Consider the following 12,225-nt stretch of genomic DNA (forward strand, 5'->3'; position numbering starts at 1 on the left):
TTCAGATTCTTATGGTTGATGCACAGTTTGTCCATTGTGAAGTGGAAGAACAAATCAGTCAGAAGAAATGGTTTTCACTGTTGTATATGCTTATAATAACTTGAACTCAAGGCAGCAGTTATGGGAGAAGCTTATTGGTGTAAGTTCTAATATTACAAGTGACTGGCTAATTAGTGGTGATTTTAATAATATCTTACAATCAGATGATAGAATAGGACCTCCTATAACACTGGCAGAGGTACAAGGATTTAAGGAGTTCTTAGACAAAATGCAACTCACTCCCTTGTAAAGCACAGGATGGTATTATACATGGTGTAATAAAAGGGATGAAAATGTGAGGGTGTACAGCAAGATAGATTGGGCTTTTGGGGATTTCAGTTGGATGATGAACAATGGGCATATAGAGGCAGAATATTTGAACCTTGGGGTATCTGATCATTCTCCTATATTGATGAACTGCCAAACTGGTATAATTCAACAACATTTGCATCCTAGACCTTTTAGACTGTATCACACTGTACTTCACCATCCTGAATTTACAAGGATAGTGAAAGAAGTATGGGTGCAGAATGATAGAGATTTTGGGAAGGCAAGGATATGGTATAAACTCAGGAAACTGAAGGAGGCATTGAAAGGCTTGAACAACTATATGGCATCTTATCAGCAAAAACTAAGTCAAGCAAAGCAGAAGTTAGAACTGGTTCAGCCTCAACTGTCTCTACAACCTTTAAGGCAGGAGTGCATAGAAGAAGAAAATGTAGCCTTGTTAGAAGTGGAGAAAATGGAGTAACATTGAGGAGCAGGTGATGAGGCAGAAGTCTAGAGCTACTTGGATTCAACATGGAGATGCAAATACCAAGTACTTCCATGCTCAATGGAAGATGCGTACTAACAATAATGCTATTGTCTCTATTCATAATGATGCAGGTACCAAATTAACAGATCCTAAACAGGTGGAGGAGCAATTTTTGGATTTCTTTAAGAAACTAATGGGTGAGGCATCACCAGTGCACCCTTGCCCAGATGCTGAGGTGATTAAAAAGGGACCTTGTCTAACAAGGCAACAACAACTGGAGCTGATCAAGTCAGTCACTGAGGAAGAGATAATGGGAGCTATTAAAAGCATGCAAACTGACAAGGCTCCAGGGGTAGATGGTTTCTAGTAGAATTCTACACAAAGCAATGGGAGGTGATCAAAGCAGATGTGATTGCTGATGTCTTGGATTTCTTTAAGACAGGGAAGCTGCCAAAGGCCATTAATAGCACTGCTACTACTCTCATCCCTAAAGTTCCTAATCCTACACAGGTTAAGGACTTTAGGCCAATAGCATGCTGCACAACTATTTACAAGATTATCACAAAGATCATCACTGGGATTTTAAAAGCAGCAATGAACAATCTAGTAGGTGACTCTCAATCAGCTTTCATTGAAGGCAGGAATATAACTGATAACATCCTATTCACCCATGAACTGTTCAAAGGCTACACTAGGAAAAGTATATCTACAAGATGCATTCTCAAGGTTGATCTTAGGAAAGCCTATGATACATTGGATTGGTTCTACTTGAAGAGGATAATGATTGGATTGGGGTTTCCACACAGATTTGTATGTTGGATAATGGAGTGCATAACAACTGTATCCTACTCTTTGACCTTAAATTGAGGACTCACAAAACCATTTGAAGGCAAGAGGGGGATAAGACAGGGAGACCCTGTGTCACCCTACTTATTTGCGATAGCTATGGAGTACTTGCAAAGGGAATTTAGTCAACTGACTTTAAACAAAGAGTTCCACTTTCATCCAAGGTGCAAAAGACTAGGAGTGATGCATGTGTGTTTTGCTGATGATCTATTGATATTCTGCAGAGCTGATTTGTAGTCAATTAAGCTAATGCAGGATGCATTTCTGAAATTTTCAAGAGCCTTTGGACTACAGGCAAATCCTGACAAAAGCTCAGTATACATTGCAAGTACAACTGAGAGGATGAAAGAACTTATCTTGCAGGAGTTAGGTTATAATGAAGGCAACTTACCCTTTAAATACCTAGGGGTTCCATTAGCTCCTAAAAAGCTATCTAATCAACAGTGTTGGCCATTAGTTGAAAAGATTACTGCAAGGATCAGTTGTTGGACCTCAAAACTATTTTCATATGCTGGAAGATTGCAGCTCATCAAGTCAGTGATTTTTGGGATGCAGTCTTATTGGGCTCAAGTATTTTTACTACTAAAGAAGATCAGCAAAATGATCGAGGCAATATGCAAAACCTTCCTATGGACAGTGCGGGCTGATATATCCAGAAGAGCTTTGGTAGCATGGGACATGGTCTGTTTACCACAAACAATGGGAGGGTTGAATGTGATTAACCTGTGCAACTGGAACAAAGCTGCAATAATAAAGCATTTGTGGGCAATTACAAAGAAGAAAGACTGCTTGTGGATTCGATGGGTCCATTCCTACTACATAAAGAACATGAGCATTGACACCATACCTATACCTAAGAGTGCAGCTTGGGTAATAAGGAAGATTATTGAGCAAAGGAAGTTTATATTGAATCTACCAACTCTACAAGGCAATGTGCAAGAAAGACTGGAGTCCTTACAGAGCACAAATGGTAAAACAGTATCAAGAAGCTATATAACTTGCAAACTCCTCAGGGTCAGAAGGTATACTGGAAAAGTCTGATTTTACATCCTCATATACATCCTAGACACAAATTCAATATGTGGCTGGCCATTCAAAGGAGACTACCAACAGTGGATCGACTGCAGAAAATAGGCATTCAAGTAGCTCAAGTGTGTGTATTTTGTGGTCAGGAAGAAGAGATATTTGAACATCTATTCTTTGAATGCTCCTACACAAGTGATGTCTGGAAGAGATTGCTAAACTGGATGGGAATCCAAAAACAGATTCAAACTTGGGAGGAGGAACTGCAATGGGTGACTTATCATGCTAGGAAGAAGAAAGGAATTGGCAACATTATTGTAGCAGTGTTTGGCATGCTGCTGCACAGCTTATGGAGGGACAGGAATTCGATCAGATTTCAAAATGGAAGCACCTCAGCAGAGCAGATATGGCGAGAGATTACTTCATATGTTCATATCAAAAGCCATATACACAGCAATTGGCAGGAACATATGGAAGCTCTAAACAAATATCCATAGTTAGGCTACTAGAGTAATCCTGTATTCATGTTTTATTTCAGTATCATATTAGTGAGCACATGTATAGGATATGAACACATATAGCTGACTAGTATAGTTATATAGGGAGACATCTCTGAAATGTTGGAGTCAAGTATAGTCTAAGAAGAGAAAAGGAATTGGTCAGCAGGTCCTACTATGTACAGAACAATTTTGATAAATGAAAATGTTAGTTTATCGGAAAAAAAAAGAAATACTCAAAACGTAAAAACATAAATTGGCAAAATTTAAGAAAAATTTCCAAAAGCGTAGCAGCAATGTCTATTTTACAGTCGTAGCAACTAAATAATTATATTTCTAGCAGACACCTTTAAACCGTGTACCTATAATCACGCACCTAATGCATTTATTTCCTTAATAAAAATGTTCCTAGTACTTTCTAATATCTTTTCCTATATTTTCTTTTGAAACCAATCCTTAACATATTTAAATGGTAATATCTTTTCCTATTTTCGTTAAAAATTAATTCATTCCATAATAGATTTTATACTTTCCATATATGGATCTTCTTACTAGAAAAAGGAGTACTAGTGCCTTTTTATACAACATGAACTCTAGCTAAAGTATACATCTTTATATTTTGAAAAATAAACTACATATGTCTCATGGCAAATGTAACGTATATTTGAGGTATATATACATTATAAACAATGTGATTTTGTATCATTATTTGTCACGATCTGGATTTTCCACCCCCGGGAGTCGTGATGACGCCTACTAATGTGAGCTAGGCAAGCCAATTCTTTAAAACTAATTACTTCATTATCCATTTATTCTTTTTTATCAAATGCAAAGCGATAACGTATAAACATCGGAAAGTTAAATTAAGCGGAAGAAAATAATGAAATGAAATATCGGGAATCTATGTCTATTACAATTACTCAAGCCTTAACCATCCAAAACCTGGTGTCACAGTGTCACAGACAGTCTAAGATTCACTACACACAAAGTCTGAAGAAATAACAGTACACCGTTTCTGAAATAAGGAAAATGAAACAGGGAATAGAAGATGAGGAGACGCCAGGGCCTGCGGACGCCTACAGGTCTACCTTGGATCTCCGCGTGGACTAAAGGTAGCCAACTGATCTACTGTCCGAAGTCAACAGCACTGGGATCTGCACAAAAGAGTGCAGAGTGTAGTATCAGCACAACCGACCCCATGTGCTGGTAAGTGTCTAGCCTAACCTCGGCGAAGTAGTGACGAGGCTAGACCAGACTACCACATAAACCTGTGCAGTTCAAATATATACAGCGGAAAAGAAATACAGAAGTAAACAAGTAAGGATGAGAGGGCGAAACATGCTTCGGGGAATAACAGGTAAAAACAGAATATCAAGAGAATTATAAAGGGATCAAAATCCAACCACTAACAAGAATAAGGAAACAAAAGCAGATTTCACTTTCTTTTCACATCTTGTTGCAGGCGTGCAATCCGATCCCATTTCTCATATCTTGTGGCAGGCGTGCCACCCGCTCCCATTTCATGTATCTCGTGGCAGGCGTGCCACCCGCTCCCATTTTATGTATCTTGTGCCAGGCGTGCCACCCGCTCCCATTTTAGTATATCTCGTGGTAGGCGTACCACCCGCTCCCATTTCATATATCTCGTGGCAGGCGTGCCACCCGCTCCCATTTTATTATATCTTGTGGTAAGCGTACCACTCGCTCCCATTTCATTATATCTTGTGGTAGGCGTACCACCCACTCCCATTTTATTACCAAGAATAATCACATTGAATCCCGGCAAGGGAACAATAATATCAAACAAACATCCCGACAAGGGAACAATGATATCTCAACAATATCCCGGCAAGGAAACAATAATATCAAACAAACATCCCGGCAAGGGAACAATGATATCAAACAAACATTCCGGCAAGGGAACAATGATGATAATAACATGTGAGGCATAATAAACCACAACGGAGTCATAACAATGTATAACACAAGACTCACGGGCATGCTTGACACCGACGTATAGATACTCGTCACCATGCCTATACGTCGTACCCCACAATTAACACGTAGCAAATAGACACAACTCCTGATCCCTCAAGCTAAGGTTAGACCAAACACTTACCTCGATGCCACGAACACAATTCACGATTCAATTATAGCTTTACCCCTTGATTCCACCACCAATTCGCTCGTATCTAGTCACAAGTTACTTAATTACATCAACAAAAGCTAAATGAATCAACCCCAATGCATGAAAATGATTTTTCCAAAGTTTTACCCAAAAAGTCAAAAATCGCCCCCGGGCCCACATGGTCAAAACCCGAGGTCCGAACCAAAACCCGATCACCCATTCCCCCACGAACTCAAATATATAATTTATTTTGAAATCGGACCTCAAATCGAGGTCCAAATCCCCAATTTTTGAAAAACCTAGGTTCTAACCAAAACACCCAATTTCCCCCATGAAAATCATTGATTTGAAGTTGAAATCATGTTAGAAGATGTTAAGAATTGAAGGAAGTTAGTTAAAATCGACTTACAATTGATTTGGAGAAGAAGAAATCCTTAAAAAATCGCCTAAGTGTGTTTATGTTTTGAGAGAATATGAAAATGGGTTAAAAATTCGGCTAAGCATAAAAGTTGCAGGTCTCAGATGTGGGAATTGCGAATAGGGGTTTGGGAATTGCGAACATGGGTTTGGGAATTGCGAGGCCTGGGAATTGCGAACATGGGTTTGGGAATTGCGAAGCTTGGGAATTGCGAACATGGGTTTGGGAATTGCGAAGCCTGGGAATTGCGAACATGGGTTTGGGAATTGCGAACATGCATTTGGGAATTGCGAAGCCTGGGAATTGCGAAGGGAGGTTGGGAAATGCGAAGCCTGCAGGCTTGCAATTCCTTAAGCCCAAAATTTTACCCCGTGGCCTATCCAAAACTCACCCGAGCCCTCGGGGCTCCAAACCAAATATACACACAACCTCAAAAATATCCTACGGACTTATTCGTGTACTCAAATCACCAAAATAACATCATGAACATCGAATTAAACCTCAAGATCAATGAAATTTCCCAAAACTTCTTTAAACATCAAATTTGCATTTAAGGTCCGAATCACGTCAAACGGACTCCGTTTCTTACCAAACTTCACAAAATTATCTTAAATCATATATAAGACCTGTACCGGGCGCCGGAACCAGAATACGGGCCCGATACCAACATGTTCTAATCAAAATTCATTTCCAAATCCTTTAAACAATATCAGAAAATAATTTTCTTTAAAAATTCATTTCTCGGGCTTGGGACCTCGGAATTCGATTCCGGGCATACGCCCAAGTCCCATATTTTGCTACGGACCCTCCGGGACCGTCAAATCACGGGTCCAGGTCCGTTTACCCAAAACGTTGACCGAAGTCAAAGTAATTTATTTCATAGTCAAAATTTACCTTTTTTCACAGATTTTCACATATAGGCTTTCCGGCTACACGCCCGGACTGCGCACGCAAATCAAGGTGATTCTAAGAGAGGTTTTTAAGGCCTCGGAACGTAGAATTTTATTTTAAAACAAGTGATGACCTTTTGGGTCATCACATTATTATACGAGGAAGTACTTTCTTATTAAAAAGATCAAAGGTATATTATTATATTAGTATTTCTCGAAATATCATTATACTAGTTATATATAATGTTATATACTTATATTAATATAATGTGTATATTAACCCGAGGTTATTGTGAATATGTAGTTAGTACCAAGGCTATTTTTTTATTCAGCTATAAAAACATATGTGTAATCACAATTATATTGATTATATAATATTCACTTATATTATATGTATATAACGGATTAATACAAATTAATCAAAAACTCTATATGATCCCTATGTGTTTTAGAAATGATTCTATTAACTTGGGCTGAATGCCATATTTGGGGCCTTGTGCCGTACTATTACCCTCAGGGGTATTCTACTACTATCCTCACACTGTTTTGATTCGGAGTGAGGTCTCGGACCAAATCAAGTCCAATCACCATGGTAAAACTATTTAACCGGCATATATATGTTAGTCAACATTAGTGCTTTTGGGTTNCTTTTGGGTCATCACATTATTATACGAGGAAGTACTTTCTTATTAAAAAGATCAAAGGTATATTATTATATTAGTATTTCTCGAAATATCATTATACTAGTTATATATAATGTTATACCTTAATACCATTATAGTACATAGTATTTCTCTAAAATATATATATATATATATATATATATATATATATATATATATATATAGTATAACTCAATAAAATTATACCATGTATATTAATACATTAGTATGCAAAGAAAACTGCTATATACACCTTATATTCAGTGAATTATTTTCTTCTTCTATTCCTTATCGATTTTAGAGGTTGTAGTGATGGAATCAATAATATTAATGAGTTTCACCTTATTCGTTGCCATGAAATTTGTAGTTTACTATAAGAAGGGAAGAGAAAATAATTTTGGGTAAGATTTTCTCTTACCCGATGAGAGAAAGAAGGAAAAGAGTGAGATTTTTGGTTCGTAATGCTGGAGAGATTAGTGGAGAAATAATTACTATAATTTTAGAAATTTGGTGAAATATGAAAGACTTTTAATTTCTAGTACATATCCCTCGAATCATGGATTAGTTTTCAAAAATAAAGACTGATGGTATTGTATCAATTTTGAGACATGCTATATATCTAAATGAATGTGCTATATATGAAATAAAACAAAAGTAATATTGTTTATATAAATATTTGCTTACTAGTAGCCCTACAAGTCTACAAGGTAAAAATCTCTAGTTCATTTTTGGTAGAAATGACACCAGGTAGCACTCTAAAGGGCTGCTATTTAGAAATTAGGCAGTGTATCCGGAATTTCAATTTTTCTATCAATTTTCCAGGATAAAAATATTTTAAATTGTCCTGAAGTTAAGATTTTTAGTTTAAAATTTAAGTACAAAATAAATATTCAAGACCAACAAGATTGTAAGACGTTTCTGACAATAGATTTTCTCTGCTATATATCAAAAGATCTATATCTCTAATTAATATTTTTTATAATTAGTTGAATCCACTCTTTTTGTGTGAAGAAATTCCCAAAGAACACTATGTCAGAAATAATATTAGTTTCTGAAATAAAAAATAATGTTATTAGTAAATATTAAATCTCACTGGCTATTTGTGTAACAATCCTTTTAGCATAACTTTTGGGCCTTGGTGCAATAATAAGCTGTCAAGAAAGGGAATATTCGAAGGGTAACAGTGTATTGGTCAGACTGGATTCGAATGGAATCGGCCCGATCCCGAATGCACATTTTTTTTTAAATTTCTTTTCAATTGATGTTTTCTTAACCTTTTAAAGGAGCAAATTATGTTATATACCTATTCTGCCCAAAATAATTACCCGCCTTTACCTATTCTAGAAATAATTGCAATATATACCTATGCAACCAAAAGTAATTTCCCGTTAATCCTTCTTCCTGATTTGTTCTTGTTAAAGCTAACTTTTCTCCTCCTTTTTGCTTTCTTCTCTTATCATTTTCTCCGCTCTTTCTCTTTCTTTCATTTTGCCAGTTACCTTACAATTTTTCATTAGGTATATGATCTATCTACCTCTCTCTCCTATCTTTATCATTTGTCCCAGCAAAAAAAAGATAAAAAAAAAGATCTATCAAAAAAGGATAAAAATTTCTAAGATTTCAGTTTGCTATAAATTTGTGAGGTTATGTACGTAATAACAAATTTTAATTGCCGACGCTCGTTGTGGCAAGTTTTGGTGTTAATGATGACTTTTTGATGATTTAATTGACAAACATTAATCTGCCATTGGAGGACCTTGAAGCTTGAAAATCATAAATTGGGTTTGTTGAGTTTGTGGTTATTTTGATCCAATTATGACTGGGTATGTTCGAAATGTTAGTGGGAGAAAGTGGCTATGTTCTGAGTCAATTTGGTGGAGATTTTAGAGTATTTAGATTTTGGGTTGAAATTGAGTTGAACTAGCAAAGAAGACAGATTTGTACTGTATACCAAAATAGTATATTGTATACTCTATCGGTATACAATAATTAATTCAAGAGTATATAATTAACTACAATAGATACTACTAATTTTTTTGAAGGAATGAACCAATCCTCTATATACCAAAATAACATGTTATATACCATTTTGGTTAATTCAATAGTGTATAATTTATTGCGACGAACTGACGATGAAGAATTGTACTGTATACCAAAATGGTATACTATATACCATTTTGGTATACAGTTCATTCAAATGATATACCATTACAGTATGCTATATAATGTAACGGTATACTCTTATAATAAGATCATTTTCGCTTTTTTTGAAATTTTTATTGAAACAACTGATATTATTTCAGTTTAATAATTGAATTAAAAAATCTTTTATAAACTCTTTGCGTACAATTATATATCCAGTTAATATAACTATATACTATACTGATATCATATGTTAATTGGAATATTTTGTTGTTGTATTAGCTAAATTTAATTGGTGCACTGTTTGAGTTTTCTTTAGTAATAGTAGAATAGACAGTATCTTGAATTTTTTTAATTTTCCTTTATGCATGTGTATTATGTAATCATTTTGATGTTTTCTTTATGCGTTTGTTTTTTATAATAGTATTATAGTAAAATATCTTGAAATACATTATTATATTAATATATGGAACACTATTTTTGATTTTTCTCTTTATGCATGTGTGTTATGTAATAGTAGTATAGTTATATAGTTGCCAGGAATTAACCAGTAAAACTGTATACCATGTTAGTATTAGTTATATACCATGTTTTAGCTGCATTTTTAAGTGAATTCTACTATGAAATTTATAAACATGATGCAGTGTTGTAATTTTTGACATATATTATGTGTATTATGTAATAGTTTTTATAGTTATAGGCAATTGTTCGAACGACCCCATACAACTATATACCCTCTTAGTATACGGAATGAGCAAGTTGCCTTGCGAATATTTAGCTTGCATTGCGAGCATGTAATTTTCTCATACTTTTATTACATCCTTCAATGTTTTGGCACAGTAGTATAGTCGCAGATGGTTGTAGCAATATTCTAGAGCAATCATATACTCTGTTGGTATACATGTATACCATATTAGTATCATATGGTACTATAAGTCTTTTTTGCTACTTATATTTTTATTACAGTTTCCAATATTTTATTATCATTTCTATTCTAACTAGTATATATGGAGATTTGGTGGCCGTAGATTATATTTTCTTGCTCCATAACTGGTAGTGTTATTGCTAATGGTAGAGTGTGTACTGATATTTGTAGGGAAGGAGATCAAGATGTGCATGGAAATCACGTGGAATTAGAAAAGGAACAAGAAATAAAGAAAAAAAAAAGAAAAAAAAGGAGTCAGATTTAAGTGTGAAATAAGTTATGGTAAAAATAACAATAATACGATCTGCGCAAAAATAAATAAATAAAAAAAAAGAAAACGAGAACAAAGAAAAGGAGAAAAGAAGCATAAAAATAAAAAAGAATTGGAAAAAAGAGAAAATTCTCCACAAAAACTACTACGGATAGGTAATGTAATTAGTTTAATGGGTAAAAAAATAAATGGATAAATAGTTTTGTTTTGTGGGTAACTGTGTCATTCACCTTTAAAGACGGAAAGAAAATTGATCACTTGGGATCTTAAACAAAATATTGATGTTGCACTATCATTGGTCTTAATTCCTTCTTTTTAACTTCGAATTCCTCGCATAGTACTCTTTTATCACATTGTATCTTTTATTGATGTTTTTCCAGTGTAGTTCCTGAGACTAATGTCTTTGTCTTAGGTTTCTTCCTCTTGCGCCTCTTTGTCGTTTGGTCCACAAAGAATTTGTCATAGAGTATAAAATTTGTCATTTTGTTTTTTCTCGTCCCCGCTACAATCCATCCAGTCCTCTATAAACTTACTTGAAATTTGAATATTTCTCTCAGTAAAAATCGTTCCATCCTACTCCATTGCCACCCTTACGTACAAACCACCACTATATATAGAAAGATAAATATGCGTAATTTTATAATCATACTTTTGTTGGAAAAAAGAAAAAAAAATCTCCCTCCGTCCCAATTAGAGTAACTTTGTTGAGCATAAGGTGCATGACTTGTCTTACATTAAGACGGGGGCCCGGTTTTAGTTGGACTAGCAACTAATGAGCCCATTAATAGGGCCCACTAATGTAAATGTGGTTATAATTAGCTTTTATATGGAAGTTGAGAATGTTATACTTTAGTTGGACTACGTGGCTCACTTCTCCAATCTTGATCCCCTTAGTGGTCATCAACTTTGTCTATCTTCCTTTTATTTTCTTTTTTCCCCGACATTCTTCTTCCAATCAGTTTCATCTTTTCCTAGTTAGTGGACCAATGACCTTACAAAGATTTTGAACGTCTTTAATCACTGAGCTATACTTTTGGTCTATGTCAGGGAATTCAAAATATAATATATAAAGGTAAAAAATTGATTTTGTATTTTATGTACAGTGTAATTTTTCGACAAGGGTGGGTCGGGTGAACACCCTTCCGCCCCTAAATCCGCCCCTGCTCCTAGTTAGTTACTGCAAGAAGAATAAAGTATGGCAGAGAAAACCTGACTGGACAACAGTAACTAAGATACAGCTGAGACTTGGATTGGTAATGATTTAGTTTCAATGTCATTTTATTGACTATTGATTCAGAGGAACATTATACTTATGATTTAGAAGAAGAAAACATGTGTATCATTGTGTGGAAAAAAGATAATTTAATGGTCCAACAATTTGACATATTATTGTGTAAAAATCGTGCACGACGAAGCACAATGTAGAATTAGAAATAGAATTTATTTGACAGTATCACATCTTCACTACTTCGACCAGGTTTCTGAAGTATACGTAATACTAAATCAAAATTCTTGCCAAGACTTCCACTTGATCGGACAAGAGATATTATGTCATAGATAATCTATAAAATAATTACTATTTGGGGAGTTAGAAGGTTTTCTTTGACCACCACTTTTGCAAATACTA

At 35.1% G+C, this 12,225-nt stretch overlaps 1 protein-coding gene across 1 annotated transcript; it reads left to right on the top strand.

Annotated features, from left to right (window-relative positions):
- Positions 807 to 3,162, top strand: LOC109233422. Its single transcript, XM_019399292.1, has 4 exons — positions 807 to 1,155; positions 1,239 to 1,606; positions 1,880 to 2,656; positions 2,815 to 3,162. The coding sequence occupies exons 1-4, from the start codon at positions 807 to 809 to the stop codon at positions 3,160 to 3,162; spliced, it is 1,842 nt and encodes a 613-aa protein (XP_019254837.1).

Source organism: Nicotiana attenuata, chromosome 1 (genome assembly GCF_001879085.1).
Source record: "Nicotiana attenuata strain UT chromosome 1, NIATTr2, whole genome shotgun sequence".
NCBI classification, from domain to species: Eukaryota; Viridiplantae; Streptophyta; class Magnoliopsida; order Solanales; family Solanaceae; genus Nicotiana; species Nicotiana attenuata.

Excerpts from the sequence above, each read along its gene's own strand:
- LOC109233422 (XM_019399292.1), top strand. The coding sequence starts at position 807 with ATGAGGCAGAAGTCTAGAGCTACTTGGATTCAACATGGAGATGCAAAT. Across the intron at positions 1,607-1,879 it reads TGGGGTTTCCACACAGATTT|TCAATTAAGCTAATGCAGGA; the intron begins GTATGTTGGATA and ends GCTGATTTGTAG. Across the intron at positions 2,657-2,814 it reads TAACTTGCAAACTCCTCAGG|GAAGAAGAGATATTTGAACA; the intron begins GTCAGAAGGTAT and ends TTTTGTGGTCAG.